The sequence below is a fragment of the Polyodon spathula genome, chromosome 13 (assembly GCF_017654505.1).
Source record: "Polyodon spathula isolate WHYD16114869_AA chromosome 13, ASM1765450v1, whole genome shotgun sequence".
Lineage (NCBI taxonomy): Eukaryota > Metazoa > Chordata > Actinopteri > Acipenseriformes > Polyodontidae > Polyodon > Polyodon spathula.
In genome coordinates, this window is record NC_054546.1 from 5,939,353 (window position 1) to 5,959,618 (window position 20,266).

Here is a 20,266-nt window from a genome sequence, read left to right on the forward strand (position 1 = left end):
GACTGTCCTGAGGTGTACTGTATTGTGTATGCCTGGTTATATTAGCTTCCAGTCCATTCTCTGCTGTTCCTGGTTAAATGCAAGACTTTTTAATTAGCAGCGTAGCTCAGATACTGCCCACTCTTTGCAGCAGTGAGGGGGATGTTATTTTATCTGTCTTGGTGGTCTGCAGCACTGCCGTGATCTTCATCTTCACATCTTCAGTTGAGGAGTGAAATTGTGCACACTTGACTGGGCATAACTAATGACTAACAGCAATACAAGAGTTTTTTTTTTTGTTTTTATTCCTGGCTTTTACACTTCTGGCATAGGAAGACTTGATGATTAAAGCTAGACTTGTCACTTAACACTGTTAGTGTAATGTTATTGTGACTCTAGCTTATGGTTGTTACTGGCAAACACACTGAATATGTTTGAATCTCTATAAAGAGATTAAATTGTGAAGCTATGGAATGCTTCAAAAATGCCCGACCTCTTATTAGCTTTCTTAACATTCCTATACCCTACTTCAGGATATACACATATTTCAAATACAACAATATAAACTGCTGCATCCTAGTACAGCACCTGTCTAGCAAATGGTCAGATTGCTGCTAGAGTTTGAACTACAGTACGTCAAGGGTTTGAACACATAACTTTTTTTCTCTGAAACAATAACTACATACAATTCTTTTGTTGACTTTTTACATCAATATGAGACAAGCCTCAAGAAACAGAATCAAAGTATTCTTGTGTGCCAAAAAAACAACAGCATTGCTCCACTTTTGAAACTAAGATGAATGATGCTTTCAGTGAGGGTTTATCTGTGGAATTGAATACATGAAGCAGATCATTCATTTGACAAGACAGGCTTGGGGATTTACCTTTACCTTCTGCAGAGACTAGAAATTTAGTTAACTCTCTATTTCTACTGGCCATAGAGAGTTTGACAGCACCAATGATTTTTTTACTGAGTCCAATGGACAACTATAGAAAAATTATTTACTAAATGGGCTCTACTGGATTGGTCTGGGAACAACTGGTGCAGAATTGTGTTATTGGAGGGAACTCTAGAGAGTGTGGGACACAAACAGCCATGGGGAGCTGTAACAAAGTGCCCGCCCCTGTGTATATTATCTGTTATGTGTTGCGTGTGGTGTGTTTAAATGTTGGTGTATAGACATTGGTACACGGGATATAAACGGGTCTGTGTAACACGAGTGTTTAAAAATGTATATGTGTATTTAGGCACGAGGATTGCACAGCACTTCACGTGCAAGTAAAATGTAGTAATATGTGAGCACGGGGAATTGCACTTTATTAATTCACGTGCTGGGATTCAAGTGAATAATTAATTGGTAATTGAATCCCAGCACAACAGTATATATAGATGCACGTTGTCACATACTGTGGTTGGGTGTTCGGTGAGCGGAGAACGGGATTGGAGACAGAGGAAATAAGCAGCAGTAGTAGTAATGATAAGAGGGGAAAGTATCCGCTCACCGTGTTTGTCAGTGTCTGTGCGTGCACCGTTTTGTTAAGTTTAGTCTGTTTTCGTTTGTCTATTTATTTTGACGTAGAGTGCCGTGTCCTGTGTTTTTCGTGTTTGTGTAAACCTTTTATTTGGTATTAAACCGGCGCCAACAGGCGTCTTCATCACTTCATTTCATCCGTTCTGTGTTTTGTGTATTTCATTACCTTTCCTGGTTCTGACGCCGCCCACTTCGGCCGTCTCTGTGACACGTGGTGTCCTGCGTGGGATAACAGCGCCTCCAAGCGTCAGACCAGGAGAGGTGTTTTGTCAAAAAAAAAAAAAAAATAAAAAATAAAACATGGAAGGCTGGGACTGGAGAGATGGCTGCCAGGACCTGGAGGAGTTCCTCGGTGGTCTGGAGGACCAGGGCTGGTGCCTTGCCTGTGGGGAGTTTGGGCACCCGGTGGTGCGCTGCCCCTACCAGGAAGGAGAGGAGGAACTGCCGCAGGAGAGGAAGGTGAGGAGGTGGCAGAGAAGGGGAAAGGGGAAGAGGAAGGCAGAGGTCCCACCGCTGTCTCCACAGCCGCACCAGTCTCCTGCAAGGGAGGAAGAGCCGCACCAGTCCCCTGCAAGTGAGGGAGAGCCGCACCAGTCCCCTGTATCAAGGGGAGACTACACACCGCTCCCACCTCCACCACCAGGAGACTACACGCCTCCTCCCACCTCCACCGGCAGGAGCAGAGCAGCAGGAGCTGCCTCTGCCTCCGCCACCTCCACCGGCAGGCGCAGAGCAGCAGGAGCTGCCTCTGCCTCCTCCACCGGCAGGCGCAGAGCAGCAGGAGCTGCCTCTGCCTCCTCCACCTCCACCGGCAGGCGCAGAGCAGCAGGAGCTGCCTCTGCCTCCTCCACCTCCACCGGCAGGGGGAGAGCAGCAGGAGCTGCCTCTGCCTCCGCCACCTCCACCGGCAGGGGGAGAGCAGCAGGAGCTGCCTCCGCCGCCTCCTCCACCGGCAGGGGGAGAGCAGCAGGAGCTGCCTCTGCCTCCGCCACCTCCACCGGCAGGGGGAGAGCAGCAGGAGCTGCCTCTGCCTCCGCCGCCTCCACCGGCAGGGGGAGAGCAGCAGGAGCTGCCTCTGCCTCCACCACCTCCACCGGCAGGGGGAGAGCAGCAGGAGCTGCCTCTGCCTCCGCCACCTCCACCGGCAGGAGCAGAGCAGCAGGAGCTGCCTCTGCCTCCGCCACCTCCACCGGCAGGGGCAGAGCAGCAGGAGCTGCCTCTGCCTCCGCCACCAGCAGAGGGTGAATGCCTGCTGGGTCCCTGTCCACCAGCAGAGGGTGAATGCCTGCTGGTATCACTTCCCCCACCAGCAGAGGGTGAATGCCTGCTGGGTCCCTGTCCACCAGCAGAGGGTGAATGCCTGCTGGGTCCCTGTCCACCAGCAGAGGGTGAATGCCTGCTGGTATCACTTCCCCCACCAGCAGAGGGTGAATGCCTGCTGGTATCACTTCCCCCACCAGCAGAGGGTGAATGCCTGCTGGTATCACTTCCCCCACCAGCAGAGGGTGAATGCCTGCTGGTATCACTTCCCCCACCATCACGAGGAGAGGAGCTGGAGCTTCCTCTGCCTCCACCTCCATCAGGGGGAGAGGAGCAGGAGCTGCCTCTCCCTTCACCACAAGGACCAGGACTAGATGCTGGCGGTCCTCAGCAGCCCTTGCATAGGCTGCTGAGGGAAGCACGGGGAAGAACCTCCCGGCTGCAGTGGCCGAAAAGAGGGCCAACACCCGCACCCCAGCTTGTCCTGACTGCCAGCCTCGCTTCGCCCAAGGATGCCAGCCTCGCTTCGCCCAAGGATGCCAGCCTCGCTTCGCCCAAGGATGCCAGCCTCGCTTCGCCCAAGGATGCCAGCCTCGCTTCGCCCAAGGATGCCAGCCTCGCTTCGCCCAAGGATGCCAGCCTCGCTTCGCCCAAGGATGCCAGCCTCGCTTCGCCCAAGGATGCCTCTGCATCGCCTGGGGTTGCCCGCCGCTCTGCATCGCCTGGGGTTGCCCGCCGCTCTGCATCGCCTGGGGTTGCCCGCCGCTCTGCATCGCCTGGGGTTGCCCGCCGCTCTGCATCGCCTGGGGTTGCCCGCCGCTCTGCATCGCCTGGGGTTGCCCGCCGCTCCGCATCACAGCCGGAAGTACTGTGGCCGGAACCCCACGAAGGGGAGCTGCCGGCCACGAAGAAGGGGGAGGAGGTCTGGAGACCGCCAACCCCAGCAGCAGTTTCGCTGCCGGAGGAGGGGGAGGAGGTCTGGAGACCGCCAACCCCAGCAGCAGTTTCGCTGCCGGAGGAGGGGGAGGAGGTCTGGAGACCGCCAACCCCAGCAGCAGTTTCTCCGCCGGAGATCGTGGGGGAGGTCCGGAGACCTGCTCCCTCTGCAGTTTCTTCCCTGCAGGAAGAACGGTGGTTGAAGCCCCACCAAGGGGAGCTGCCGGCGCCGAAGGAGGGGGAAGGTCAGGAGACCACACCCCAAGCAGCCTTTCCGCTGCTAGGACTACCCTGGCAGGAGAATGCTACCCTGCTGACAGCATTACGACCTGTGGGCCCCTGGAAGCCTCTGGTCCTGGCCAAGGACTTTGGGCGGGACTTTTGGGCTTTTAAGGGGGGAGGTGGCCATTGAGGCCATGTGTGCTTTGCACAGGAGGGGGTATATGTAACAAAGTGCCCGCCCCTGTGTATATTATCTGTTATGTGTTGCGTGTGGTGTGTTTAAATGTTGGTGTATAGACATTGGTACACGGGATATAAACGGGTCTGTGTAACACGAGTGTTTAAAAATGTATATGTGTATTTAGGCACGAGGATTGCACAGCACTTCACGTGCAAGTAAAATGTAGTAATATGTGAGCACGGGGAATTGCACTTTATTAATTCACGTGCTGGGATTCAAGTGAATAATTAATTGGTAATTGAATCCCAGCACAACAGTATATATAGATGCACGTTGTCACATACTGTGGTTGGGTGTTCGGTGAGCGGAGAACGGGATTGGAGACGGAGGAAATAAGCAGCAGTAGTAGTAATGATAAGAGGGGAAAGTATCCGCTCACCGTGTTTGTCAGTGTCTGTGCGTGCACCGTTTTGTTAAGTTTAGTCTGTTTTCGTTTGTCTATTTATTTTGGCGTAGAGTGCCGTGTCCTGTGTTTTTCGTGTTTGTGTAAACCTTTTATTTGGTATTAAACCGGCGCCAACAGGCGTCTTCATCACTTCATTTCATCCGTTCTGTGTTTTGTGTATTTCATTACCTTTCCTGGTTCTGACGCCACCCACTTCGGCCGTCTCTGTGACAGGAGCGCATGGTGAGAGAGTCTTTTCGACAGGACACAACTTGTCCTTCCGAAAGAATATCACAAAACTGTCATGAAATCTCTTCAAAATGAGATGGGGCATCTAGAAATAAAACACAGGACCTTGCTTGTGCAGACTTTTACTGGCCTTGAATGGCTAATGACATTGAACACCATTACAAGTCCTGTGCAATGAAAAACCTTACCAACTTACCAAACCTTATCACCACTGAAGCCCCACTAGAGTTGGTGTGTATGGACTTTCTTACCATTAAGAACAACAACAAGAACTTCAGCAGTGTTACTGTTGTCACAGACCCTTTTACTCACTATACACAGGCTTGTCCTACTAAGGATCATCATGCTAGTACAGTTGCCATGACCCTCTGGGACAAGTTTTTTGTACATTATGGGTTGCCGAAGAGAATCCATTATGACCAGGGGAGAGGTTTCGAGAGATGACTGATCAGTGAGTTTCTTGTGGGAATCAATGAGTTGCTTGTGGGAATCAGGAAGTCTCAAAGTCTCGAACATCTCCCTACCACCCTCAAAGGAACCCCCAGCCCGAAAGATTCAATGGCACCTTATTGAATATGCTTAGGACCGTTGGACCTACACAGAAGACTGAATGAAGCAAGCATCTGGGCTACCTTGCTCACACCTATAATTGCACAAGAACTGACTCCACAGGATTTTCTCCCTACTAACTCATGTTCAGGAGGGAGGCTAGATTACCAGTTGATTTGTGTTTTGGAGTGTCTCCAGATCACATTTCTTTTGAGGACTAGCTACAGTATACCACCCAGTTAAGAGAACAGCTTAAAGAAGCCTATCGCCTAGCTTCTGATGCTGCCAGATGGCATAACACAGCTAGAAAAAAAAACAGTTATGACAAGAGGGTCCACCATCAAGAACTTCAGCCTGGAGATCATGTTCTCCTTTGAAATCTTGGAGTCTCTGGAAAGCATAAAATAGCAGACAGATGGAAGCCCAAGATTTATGTTATTGAGAAGAAGCTACCAGGATTTACTACTTACCAGGTGAGACCAGAGAGTGTCACTGGGCCAGTCAAGACACTGAAATCAACTTTTGTCTATCTCAGAAATGTACATGACCTATCAGGACACAGAGGAAGATGCAGAGAAGGAAAATACCCAGTCCACTGCCGATGTTCCAGGTGAAGGTCCTAATCCTGTTCTTTCTACTGCTTTTTAGACAATGGGAGTAGTTCCGAGGATGACACGGGTTACCCTCAGCAAGCACCTTTGTAGTTTGGAAAATTAAGCCTACAGACTTTGAACTCAGAAGCTGAACCGTTTACATCAATTGAAACAGTAGTAGATGTATCTGAACCTGAAAATTATGCAACTTCAAATGACTCCAGTTATGCACCTGAAGAATTGTTTACTGATCACTTGCCCTATGAGAATGAAAGTGAAATCACAGAGCCCATTGTTAAAGAAGTTGATCTACCCCCAGAGCCAGTAGTAGATCAAACAGATCATTACAGAGCGGCCTTGCATACTTAGAGCATGCTGTATTGTGTAGCGTATTGTTACAAGCAGCAGATATGTGGATAAGACAAACCACTTTCCACTCAACACAATGCACTGGAGTCTATGAGGTTCTACCCACTATTAATTCCTTAAGTAATGTTCTGATCAGTCAGTGTACTAGTCCAATCATCAGCAAACAGCTACTTAAACACACAAGCATAGGTGTAGATTCTCAAAGAAAAAAAAATCTTGGAAGCTGTAGCAATGCTACAAAAAAACATTATTTTCTTTGTTTGACTTTATTTTTTATTTTACTAATGAGTACGAGTTTCTCACTCATTAGGAAACCAACAGCTGCTAAGCTTTTGAGCTGAGTTGGAGTAATAACTCTGCGTTCTCATTAAACACTACTTTGATATTTACAGTTGAAGACGGGGGAGATGTGTGTGTCACCAAGTTCTGTCTGTTTTTTTTAGCATACAGTAATTGGGTAAAAGTAATATGCATTACTTGTACTTACTAAAATAAATATATTTGTGTGTGTGTGTGTTTGCTTGGAGTAATTGTGTTAATGTATTATTATTATTATTATTATTATTATTATTATTATTATTATTAGTAGTATTAGTAGTATTATTTATTATTATTATTATTATTATTATTATTATCATAACCAATGCTACTATTTCAGTCAGCACTCACATATCCAACCCTATAAAATTTTGACTTCAGTGACGGTTAAAAGAGTGTGACGCATATCTGATTATTTCATTTTGGCCTGTTTCAACCCGTGTCTGTTTTTCAGGGAACACAAAAAAGATACAATGTCAAAAATACATAGCTGAAAGGACGGTGTTTTAAAATAAGTAGGCTTCCATTTTGTACTGTAGTTGGTTTTGTTGATACAATACTATATTTTCAACAGAAGAGGTATTTTAATTCAGAACGATATGATTCTGAAAATATCACTTGTCAAAAGAGACAACACGTGAACTGTAATACAGTACATATTTTTAAACCTGGTACATATTGTAGCAGTATCGTTTATTTTAGCAGACACCTTTATACAAGGCAACTTAGAGACTAGGGTGCCTGAACTATACATAAGCTGCAAAGTCACTTACAACAGTGGCTCACCTGAAAGACAGAGCAGAAGGAAATTAAAGTGACTTGCTCAAGGTCACACAGTGAGTCAGTGAGAGAGCCAGGATTTGAACTGGGGACCTCCTGGTTATATACCCTTTACTTTAAACACTGGACCACAAGACCCTACAACAAAATTCCTTAATTATTCCAAGTTGGTTGGAAAGAGAGAACACAGAGGGCAGAAAAAGCACTCGTGCTTTGTGTTTCCTGGCTTGTTTGTTTGTCAGTCTAACAGTTTGCAGAGCATGTGTCGCCGATGGCGAGAAAGAGAAAGCATATTCAGTATTATACTACTGGACCTTGTTACGTGAGCAAAGATATATTGTCTGTACTCTTAGAATATAAATTATGAGCTATAAAGGTCTTGTGTTAAAGAAAATAGGAGGAGATTGTAAAACTGCACGAACTATATGTTTTAATGCGAGTATGCTTATTCTGCTTTGTACGGTGAAACTGAGGTTTATATGTTATCTAATGAGTAATGTACAGAAATTAAGAATATGCTAAAAAACTGGATGTACTTGAATAAATTATACCATTGACTTAAAAACTGTAATAGGAATGAAACGGAACTAAACACATTAGTTCTGAGAGTACAATATGTTTTATGGGTAGTCCTTTTTTGTATTTTATGTTACCAGTCTAAGGTTTGTGAGTTTAAAATGAACGTTGTATGTAAACGGTAAGGTGATCTCGGTCCTAGCCTGGCTGAGGACTTTTTAAGTGATTCAGGAGGGAGGTTATTCGGGCTAAATTATATTCCTGGCATCCCGAGGTGTGTCCTGAGTGCTGCTACCTGTAGGAGAGCAGGAGCTTCTCAATGTACCATCCTCTGTATAATAGAGGGTTTGGTGGTGATCGGCTGGTCATGTAGGCAAAAACCTGAATCAATGAAATGGAGCCATTCAGGTAAGGTACTGGTGGACTGTGCTTGGCTGCCTAGGGCCACCCTGGCTACAAGTGCTTGTGTGTCCCCTCAGGATATCAGGACCCTAGTCATTGGGGTGGGTGCTTTTTAAATGTACTAATTTAGAAGATTAGTTTATTTATTGCTAGTGACTGTTGCTACCTGTTTGAAATGTTATGGTGTTATTAATGATTATTGATCATATTGATATCTAATGAAAATCTGTTCATTGTTGATACCTGCTGAAGTATTATTCAAGGCTGCTAATCATATCTGCCTTTCTGTGTATAATTGCTGAGAAACATAGACCGTTAATACTGGCTTACTTTTTTTAAATAGGATGGTACTGGGACAACAATAAAAAATGTTTCATTTTAAACAATCATTGGGTGTGGTAAACTACTTTCTGCTTATGTGGTTAGTGTCCATCTGCTCTTCTAAATAAAATAACCTTTGTGTGTGGAACTACTTTATTCTATTTTGCCTTTATAGTTATGGAGTAAATGAATTAAAACATTCTAGGTGATCCCTCACCTCTGTATAAAAACTAAAGAGAGTGGCATAGTTGGGACTACAATTATCAATTGCCATTAACTAATAATAGTGATGAAATAAGTCAATTAATATAATAGATACTATGTATTATCTTTTGGTAGCAGGACAGGCTCTCTGCTGGCCCCCTGTTATGGTATATACAACTACCATTATCAAAATCTACTTCATAAAAGAATCATTACAATGGGGGCTAGATTCTCAAAACTATTTAATCCAAATAGTCATAAGCATTTTTTTTTTCCTGAAAGGAAAAAATAATAAATCACATAACACTCTAGTTTAAAGGGTACATAAGGAACTTTTTATTTTACTGTGTTAAATGTTCCTGTGTGTTGCTACAACTGTTTACAAAGGTGTGTGTGCGTTTTATGTATTTATTTTTACATTTTGACCACTTTTTTAAACTTTAAAGTTGCATTCCCTGCTGACATATGTAACTGAGATGGGTTTATCAGTGAGCAGGAGGAGGATGTTTAAAAAAGTGGTTAAAATGTAAAAAAATAAATAAATGAAAACAATACACACACCTTACATAAACAGTTGTAGCAACACATGGGAACATGTAACACAATAAAATAAAAAGGTCCTTATGTACCCTTTAAGAACCTGTAGTTATATACAATCTATACAATTATATTAATTATGCTATGAGGGGTGATAGATAGCAATCAGAATAACAATATCATTGAAGTAGTCATGTATAAAAGAAGTTCTGAAGTTAATAGGCTATTAAAGTTAAAAGGGCAAAACAGAAGAGGGTTACATATCTCAAAGTACAGGACAAGGAGCACCTGCTTCATATGTAATCAGTTTACAGTGTGAACTATTATGTTTAGCTGTTAAATGTCACATTGTTTGGAGTCACACGCCCCTAATCAAGCAACATCAAACAATGAACTGAGGCCAGTTCTCAAAACCTGAGAAATCTGAGGAGACCAGCTGTATTGAAAGAAACGTGTGTGTGTGTGTGTGTGTGTGTGTGTGTGTGTGTGTGTGTGTGTGTGTGTGTGTGTGTGTGTGTGTATATATATATATATATATATATATATATATATATATACACACACATACAACATTTACAAGACACATCAGAAGCATGTTTGAACTTTCTTTGTCATTTTCCTTGCCTTTCTTCTTCTAGAAGACAGCAGAAATGAATATATTGTGAACAGCTGCAGCCTGTCCTATTGAACAGCACTTGACAAAAAGAGAATATGTATTAATTAAGCTGTTTTGACTCAAAATTATAAGATGGTTTCAGAATTCACTGAAATATGCAGATATTCACATGTGTGTTTTTGTGTAGAATTATTATACTAAATAAAACCACCCTGTTAGCAGAATTTAAATAATGAAAAGCAGCAATCAAGAACATATGTAAAAAGCACACTGTGCAGAAACATTTCATGATGTCTTTGCTTGTGTCTGTGAATCATGCTTGGAAAAGAGGAGACCTCCTAATAAATGTACTGTAGCATTCAAGATCACTTTTTAGCTTCTGTTGCTGAACTCCAAATGTTGTAATGTTGCTAGGGTTACCATATTAACGATCCTCAAACAGAGGACACTACCCAGGGGGTTTCTGACAGGCAAAATTTTTTTATTTAAGATTAACCTTTCGTTGCACAAAATGAACACGGAAAACCTAATTTTATACTAAATACTTTGAACATCTGAAAATGATTAAAAAAAGAAGTATAATGGCCTGTATCAAACATACACGTAACTTTTTAAAGTCAGTACTTTATTGATTGGCAATCAAAAAAGTCTTTGCAAGATAACTGTCAAATCTGTGCACCAAACATTTGTTTCATACTGTGCTTCTTTTCGTGCCCGTGCATATTTCTCTGCAGAGCGTATCTTTCTCAGCAGTGGTTGAAGTAGCTCTAAAAGTCTTTGCAAGATGTGTGCTTGAAGTTGTGCTGTACGAGCAGGATCCCTTTCAGAGACTCAACAGTCAAGTTGTTCCTTTCCTTTGTCCACTGGCTTTGCATCAGTGAAAAAACTCGCTCTACATTTGCATTGTGACAGGGAAGAGCAAAGAACTGTGAAATACAGTATGTAACAGTGCTGAATGACATTCAATGTTTTTGGACCTGTTGAAATATTTGGCCTATTTTTAGAGTGCTAGCAAGTTCTTGAACTCTTTGTCACTTTTACAACATTCCACACATTTCTTGAGATTGCAAGATTGCAAAGCACTTACCTAAACAACAAGAAAACATGTTAAATTTAGAACTCACTGTAGCTCACTGTTGTTTCATCTGTGTCTTGCTGCAGTTTGACATTCAAGCAACATTACATATTTTAAGTGATGGAAACTGAAACTTTCAAAGTTTTTTTTTTTTTTTTTTTAAATACAGTTCTCTTAAATACCAATACAGTACTGGTAGCATTTTAATAGCAAACTGTATTTATCTTACGTACCGGTATTTAAACCTCAGTGTTTCCAGAAATATATTTAAAGGGGAATTTTCATACCTCCTATTAAAATCTACATCATGCCACACTCGCTCTAGCATTCAGGGATAATAGGAAAATTGGAAGGTATCAAACCTCTGCTGGTAAAAGTGCAGTTTGTCAACACAATACATACCGGTAGTCATTTTGTTATGCAAATCTCTTTGATTTCTTTGTGTAGGGCAACTGAATGAACTAATTCCTGTTTATTTATTTAGCAGACGCCTTTATCCAAGGAGACTTATAAGTGTTACATGGCAATACAAGGTTAAAGAATATGTATATAATATATAAGCCAATATAATTTATTTTTTTTTTTTTCTAGTGATGGCCAAAAAACAGAAAGATAAAAAAAAAAAAAAAAAAAAAAAAAAAACATGGTCAGATCTTTTTTTTTTTTTTATTAGTTACATGTTTTGACACATTTATATTTGGCATATTTAACAATATGTGTTATATTACAGTTGTACCAAACAAGTGTTTTATGTTTGTTATTTGGTGGCTGTGATGCAAATGTATTCAGTGCATACAAAATAGAAGGACTGTGTAATCCTGTTTCATTTTACTATATTTTATATTGCACAGTGCATTTATTTGAAGCAAAACTAAAGTATTGCAGAGCACGCTATGCAATAAACCCAGTGTCTTTTTTTTTTCTTTCGATCACGTGATGCGCACTCCTGTCAGTCTGTGAATGACGAATGCGATTCTGACGAATGCGATTCTGCTCTGAAGCAAGATCGAGTTAAGATCAGATTTTGGGCTCAAACTGAGCTCAGGATCAACCCTGATTATTTTAGTACAACCCAGTACGTGACAGGAACAAGATCAAATCTGGGATCCAATACAACCGGCCCCAGTGAACAATACAGTCGTCTGCGCAGGAGCAGCGCTATCAGGACACGCCAGGAATTGCAGCTCTGCAAGCAGGCAAAATCCCGGTCATTCGTTCATTTTTCGGACAGAGATAGGAAGGCCAAAAAAAAAGGGACATTGAAAAAACGGAATTGTGGTAACCCGAAAATGTTGCATAATTTGCAGTCTTTGCAAACTTAACCCATGTCTCTACAGCTGCCTGAAATAGCTTATTTCTTTGTTTTCCAACATGTGTTTGTGCCAACAGAGCCTCATCTCCCAGCAATTCTGTCTAGATAGAAAATGGTCGACATACTGTGCTATATAATGCAGTTTCTGTGTCTCTTTGAAAACAGCAGTGAGGTTTTTACAGTAATTACTATTATAATGTTTTCCTATGATGCACTGTTTACAAATCACCCTGTAGATGTAAGTGTTCTTTATCTCTGCTTAATCAGTTGCTGGGAGCCAGTAATATTTCCACAGTCACCAGCTCACTACTGTATTTCAAAATAAGGAAAAACCTTACATGAATCATTCATTTTATTGTATGTTTTTGTTTTTTGTTTTTGTTTTCTTGTTTGTTAAGAACTGATCTGTTTAAAAGCGGCATTAAAATGGCACTGATACATATTCCTGCTAGAAATTCCAGGAACTATAGCAGTGATTGGATAGGAACTACATTTTACTGTCTTTTTATGGTTACATTCCTGTTAAAAAACAACTGTTACTTTGACAGCACTGTCGTTAAGGTGTATTTGTGTAACACTACTCTTGTTGCAAGAGAGGTTATCAAGCATGCACAGAATTTGTAATAGGATTAATTTGTCCTTGCAGGAAGCAATTTTTGGAACGCCTCAATTTAATAAAAGCCTATCTTATTTGTGCATCCCCTTTTCCCACTCAGGGATGTATCAATTCCACTGGTTCTAAACATGTGACTCTGCAGCTGCCTGAAATATATCCCTTCCTTGTTTTTCCACAAACAGGTGTTTGTGCAAAAAAGAGCCTCAGTTCTCTGGCTAGCTTGCAATTCTCCTGTGTCTAGATATACAATGTATTATTGCAAAAACATGGCCCGTTCAAAAGAAAAGCATCCAAAAAAGTTATCGGCTCCCTGTTTATCTAAATCCTGCTTACTTGTTTGGCATGTCTTTATTTCTAACTCACCTCAGCTGACGTCTCTTTTTGTAAAGGGATCAGATTCTGAGTCATGCCTATATTTGAAGCAGTTACTGCCACATTATTCCCTAAACCCCCAGCAGATGTGTCATCAAACTCTATGCAATATATATATATATATATATATATATATATATATATATATATATATATATATATATATATATATAATATAGTGTTATAAAATGATGGGGCTTTAAGTTGAAAGAAACTGCATTCTTTTTTAAATGTTTTATTTTTTTCTGGGGAAGCAACCACCAACTCTCTTAAGTACAGTTCTCTTTTCACTTCTTAATTCTCAGATATGAATTATTTAGATCATAAATGAATACATTACGATAGCAATATTATACATTACTGCCTTTTTGCAAAACACAAAATTAAATGTCAAGATCAATAGCTAACATCTAACAGAGGACAAAATAAATGATTGAATGTTTCCTGTGAATACCAACAAGCATTAACTAAGGCCTGTTTGAAAGGTTAATATACTTTCTCTATACTGTATAATAAGTATGTCATTATTTACATTTATTAACATTTTCTAAATAGACAGACTGCTAAATTGAAGACTGCACTTGTCATAATATTATGTAACATACGGGACAATCATATTTTTTGATAATTTATGAGAGACCTATGAGTTAATAATGTTTAATAGAACATGTATGATATAGTAATTAAGAGTAGTTACCATTTTCAAACATTTATTACATGCATTAGAAACATAATTATGTGATTGTGAGAATAGAACACTATACATTAACAAGAAGTATGTCAAGTTATTTTCCTGATCATAATAATTTTGTTGTAAGCAAATGTATTATATAATGTAACAAACATGAAAGTAGAATGTAGTTACAATGCAGCTAATTTACCAGTATATTGCTAAACATGCTTGATCAGAATATGCAGTGTGCACACTCAGTAATGGATTAGCCTTTTCTGGGTTCTGGTTGTTTTAAAAAAGTGTGTTAATATCTCTGTTATTTTATAGATTTGTGTGGGAACAAAGAAAGAATACATTTTGATTTAAACACACAAACAACATTATTTGCTGCTATACATTTTACTTAAACATTCTCAAAGCCAAATCAATAATTTTGCAGCACAAAACAAATACTGTCAGAGATGAATGAAAGCTATACTGGCACAGCCAAAATATTCCTAAAAACTACCCTTGAGGCAAATTCAACCAGCCTAACATGTAGACATGGCACGCTACCCAAATCATTTAGCTTGGAAGTTATAGTTAAGTTAAAGGGGTTTTTAAACAACTAGACTTTTTTCCATTGTTTATATCAGCAATCTGGATTGATAGAAATGTTACATGATGTAGTTGCTGCAGAGTATAAGAAAGCACCAGAATATAAAGAAATCTCTTCAATGCATTATATTAAATAGAATTATTGTTATCCAGTCAGATCAGGTATTTGAGTGTGCCATTTCCCATGCTCATATTACAAGTCCACAGTGCCTGTTGTGTTAATTTTCTGTGAAACTATGAAACAGCGCACAGACAAATTCATTTGAGAGTTTATCCACAAGCAACTTTAATCTATGTCTTCAGCTTTGCTATTTCTTTAAAATCATTATCAATCCATCATCTTTGTATTAGGCCTTAAGGTTTAGCAAACTGACAAGGAAAGCAATAAGTTTTGCCTTACATAATACAATGAACCCAACCCCAGAATTATATTACTAGTGGTTGCCAGAAAACAATAGTTGGCAACTACATGTTTATTTGATGCGTTAATCCTTTCTGGAAAAAAAAAAAAAAAGTCAATTTCAATTGCTGACACTGTAAGCATTTGCCAGCCATGTCTGAAGATAAAAACAAAGCCCAGAGAATTGTTTACATTGATATTCAGAACCGCGCAAGTGATGGCTAAGCAATGTAGAAACTAGAGGGCACTGCTGTTGTTTTTTCTTCTTTATTTGTATGTTACCCACAGCCATAAATACTTCATTGCTGTTTAGGGTTTTTGTTTAATCATTTTTTATCTGATCACACATCTAAGGCAATTGCCATTCTCAGCACCTTGTGGCATGTCTCCAAACCACAGACAACAGCATATGCTGTTTATCCAGGCTTACAAATAACATCTTTCATCTCCAAAACCGAGATGGTTCAGGAGGGTACAGATATTTGGTAGACCAGCTGTTTAAGCAGAACACATATTTAATAATATCTCTCTCTCTCTCTCTCTCTCTCTCTCTCTCTCTCTCTCTCTCTCTCTCTTATATAGATATATATAATCAAGGTCGTGGCTCGCGATGAGGCACCTGAGGCAAGGGTAATCATAGTAATGATTTTTTATTTAGGCTTTTTTAAACACCACTTTGCCGCAAAATAAAATGCATTTCATCCCTTGCTGTGTGCATACATTAATTTCTCTTCTATTTACTTATGTCGAGTGATTGATCTATATAGTCGGCTACTGTCTATTTCAATTTAATATCACTATTTTAAATATATCTAGTTTCAGTTTTCTTTTTTTTTCACTGTGGTTTTAGGAATGTTTAGCTAAAAAAAATAGTTTAGCTTATTTTGTTTAAAAATAATTTTTCCATGATTAAATTCAGAAACTGAGACGGTTTAATGATGCTAATTACAACATTAAAGACAAGCAGAGCGTTTAGAAATAAAACCAGAAACAGTAAATATCTGTTCTGGTGTATTTAGAAGCATTTGACTTTTGCATCTGAAGTAAGTGGGATACTTCAAGATTTATTTCAGACAGTGCATGAATCATGGAGTTTCCATGCAATTTTTTTTTTTAACTCACGTCGTTTTCACGAGAAAAATATTAGGTGTAAAATACTTTTTTGGGTTTCTGTTCGCTCACTTTATTTTACTCGAGTAAACCTGGCTTTTCACCCGACGTCATGCAAATAATGGGAATGGTGGGGGTTGATATGTAAATTAGCTCTGTGTAAAGTACTCCTGCTGTTTTTGAAGATTACTAGTGGAAATCTGTGAAAATGTGGTTTCCAACTGCAGTACATGTGGTCTTCCTTACTTAATCTAGCGTTTTTTTTTAAATGCATGTAACTTTTTAAAAAATGTATTTGTCGTTAACAATGTCTAATAAGTGCAATTGACTCAAAACGAAACCTAAGCTGTGAACTCTGTCACATGATGAAGGGCTTAACTTCAAGCGATCGTATTTCCTGCTAGGGGTACCACCTACCCACACTGAAAACGTCATTGGAAAGCCCAGAGTCTGTACTTTTAAACAAGCCAGGTAGGTGTCTGTGTAATATGCGGGCTGAGAGTAAATAGTTAAACAAATATTTGCATGAGTACAATATAACGGGTCATTTGTGTAAAACTATATTATCTGGCTGAAGAGTCGTTGTGCCTATTGGAAAATATGTTTCGACTTACAACACGACTTTAAGGAACCAATCTTGTCGTAAGTGTGAGGACTGTCCTCTCTCTCTCTCTCTCTCTCTCTCTCTCTCTCTCTCTCTCTCTCTCTCTGTCTTCTGATTGTGATTTTATAATAATATCAGACAACACTTTATGTATGCCAGCACGCTCGTCTTATCGGTATTTGGATATTGACATAATTGCTATAATTCAAGTTTAATAGATTGGGGTTTAAAACTAAGTACACTACTCACTCGATATATCGCAAGTGTCGGGGTCCAATACAAATCCACTGTATATCGAGGGCTGCAATATAGCGAGAGACCCATAGAAAAATAAATAGGCTAATAACAAATACTGTACAATCACTTCCTCGTTTAATAATGGCCATCAGGGTCCAATATAAATACTCTACGCAACCTGCTTTTTCTCATTTTTTGTATAAAAAGCAGCAAATTGTTTTAATTCATGCAGAGGCTTCTCATCAACTTAAGTCTCCAATTCATTTCATGAATCTTCCTCTCCTTTCTCAAATGCCTAACCGCTGCATTGAAAGAATCCATTCACAACATAGGAGGCTTGTTGCTAGGGAAATGAAATCACTGCCCTGTGACTTTTGCTAGTGCATTGCTTAAAAAATTGCTTCAGCAAGGAGATAGTTAATTTGGTTTGTGTTATTGTGCAATGTGTGTGTGTACTATAACAGTACGATATTAATCCATTGTTTTTAATTGTTCTTTATATTTTTGTTTGTGATGAGCAGTACAAAATAAAATGAACATTAATTCTAAGTGAAATTGTCTATGTATATTGCAGCTAAAGCATGCACAGTTAGATTGTAAAAATGAGGAGCCAGCTCCAGGAGCGCGATATTTCCAAACCCGCAGTATAACGAGGGGTGGGTGTATAGTATTTACAACAAATATTTTGGCATTGCTGCATTTCTTACTTTCTATTATATTGAATTTGAATGTTGCAAATTCTTCCGTCATAAAAAGTTATTTTTTTGCCTTGTGATTTGTCTTGTCTGGCTATGGTAAGAAATCTTGGTAAATTCACTGTTTGCTTTTTGTCACTATCACACTTTTTTCCATCACTTTGCTGTGAGTTTCCCTGAACCTGAAGACTACGTGGCGACCTAATTCAAGCATTCAAAATTCTAAAAGGTATTGACAGTGTCGACCCAAGGGACTTTTTCAGCCTGAAAAAAGAAACAAGGACCAGGGGTCACAAATGGAGTTTAGACAAAGGGGCATTCAGAACAGAAAATAGGAGGCACTTTTTTACACAGAGAATTGTGAGGGTCTGGAATCAACTCCCCAATAATGTTGTTGAAGCTGACACCCTGGGATCCTTCAAGAAGCTGCTTGATGAGATTTTGGGATCAATAAGCTACTAACAACCAAACGAGCAAGATGGGCCGAATGACCTCCTCTCGTTTGTAAACTTTCTTATGTTCTTATGTTCTTATGAATCAAATCATTCAGCTATTCGGATAATGCACTATTTGCTGTGAATCCAAATACACAGTTGTGTTCGGACTTAGCTCTATTTTCTATTCCTCTTTTGGTTTGAAAAGTTGCTCCTTTTTTTCCACTCACTTGCCATTGAATTTTGAATTTTGTCGATACCCTACATGAGCATTTCTTTTCTAAGGAACTTGTTTATTTTGGGGAAAGAAACGGTTAAGCCCAGGCAATGGCCTGAGTTCCTATTCAGCTCCTCATTGGAGGGTAGAGCACCACTTACGTATATTATATATTTTTTCTTTTTTTTTTTTCCTGAGAATGTGGAATAAGATGACGTATTGCTACCAGCACTTTCCCCCTGTGATCTGATCAGTTCTGACACAGCAGAGCTCAGCAACCTTTTATTTAACTGTTCAAACCTGTCTGACATCTGAAACTTGTCAGCGAGGTGGAGAAGAAAGTTTGGCATTCGGCATGCCTGTGTAAAGCAGGACTGGGATTAGTTATTACTTTAGTATTCGTGTTTGCTGTAAAACACATGAAAGTTTTAAGGGACAATAGTCACGGAATAAAGTCAATATTAATAAAATATAAGGCTTTTAATACTGCTACGACATGGAAAAATTCATTGTTGATTTTCTTGAAATTCCAGAAAAAAACAGAACAGTCCCATGTCGGCAGGGAGTGGATGGGTCAGAGCTCTGAGCACGTAGCGCTGTGTTTCAAAAGCTTCAGATTCCTTGCAAGAAAACAGAAAGATGATCTGATTGAAATTGTTATTGGGTTTGTGGCTGGTGAGGGAGGGGGCAGGGGAGGGATGAAAGCATAACTTGCCAAATTGTCCTTTCTTCTTTGTAAAACAAAGTAGCAGTATATGCACTCAGAGAGATGTGGTTTTGATTACCTTGTGTTTGTAGAAATTGCGTTGAGCCTCTGGACTTCACCAAAAAAACTCCTCTGAGCTTTACGAAAGATCTTTAGTGTCTAAACCACCTGCCAACATCCAAATCAGAACCCCCCCCCCCCCCCCCCCCCCCCCCCCCTCCCTCTCTCTCTCTCTCTCTCTCTCTCTCTCTCTCTCTCTCTCTCTCTCTCTCTCTCTTTTCTCCCTGCAAGCAATCACATGGACCTCCTGGCTCTACAGCATTCATCACTTACTTGGTGCTTTCAAAAAGTTTTTAACCGTAGTCCTGGAGCACGGCTGCAACTCAGGATCTGATGGGACTAGCAGCAGTGCTGCTGCAGGGACTAACTGAGCCCACCCCACTGTTTCATTTGACTTTTGCCCAGCCTTTAACAGTCTCCTGAATAACGGGATGCTAGTGATTATGTTCCCCACGGTGAATAGAGGGCATTGTTTGGCTTTTCTCAGCCTCTCCCTGTTTGGCTTGGTCGGGATGCAGTTTGATGTTACCCATGGGAGCCCGACGGAAGATGAGGATTACTATCTGCAGGAAATTCTTAACCGGGAGCATTACTATTCCTTACGGGAGGCTGAGGAGCCTTTTTCAGAGGCATCTGTAGCGGCACAGCCTTTGGAAGAGGAACGCTCCAAACCCAGCAAGAAAGAGGTGAAAGCCAAAAAGGAGAAGGGAAAAGAGACAGATAAGACAGCCACTAATGCAAAGACAGGTAACTTTTTTTTTTTAAATTGCACCTTATTTCAGTATACTTATGATGAAGCTGAATGTGGTTGTTGTCGCTAGGTTACAGAATAGGAGATTTTATGTAGATGTTTAATGGTTAAGGTTAGGAATAGGTTAATTCTAGGATTATCCATGTAATTCAAGGATCAAGTAGAATTAGATTAATATTTCTCTCAATCAATTTTTGTGCTAGATAACCAATGTCAGACATTAACAGTAACACATACGTTAATATTGGAGGTTGTGATTGGTAATGCTGCTCTGAAGGTCATTGTTAAAGGCCACATTGGTATAAATATGTCATCTATATTCCACTAACAATTTTTTTACAGGCATTACAGTTCTAGCATCCTCTTTTTTATACAAAAATGTTTTGCTACTCAAAGCA

At 40.3% G+C, this 20,266-nt stretch overlaps 1 protein-coding gene across 1 annotated transcript in view; it reads left to right on the forward strand.

Annotated features, from left to right (window-relative positions):
- Positions 1-19,343: 19,343 nt before the first annotated feature.
- cpxm2 (carboxypeptidase X (M14 family), member 2) overlaps positions 19,344-20,266 on the forward strand; it is a 39,388-nt gene continuing 38,465 nt past the window's right edge. The window contains exon 1 of the mRNA XM_041269552.1: positions 19,344-19,864. Coding sequence (XP_041125486.1) covers positions 19,549-19,864 — 316 coding nt within the window. The 5' untranslated portion in view covers positions 19,344-19,548. The remainder of the gene's footprint in view (positions 19,865-20,266) is intronic.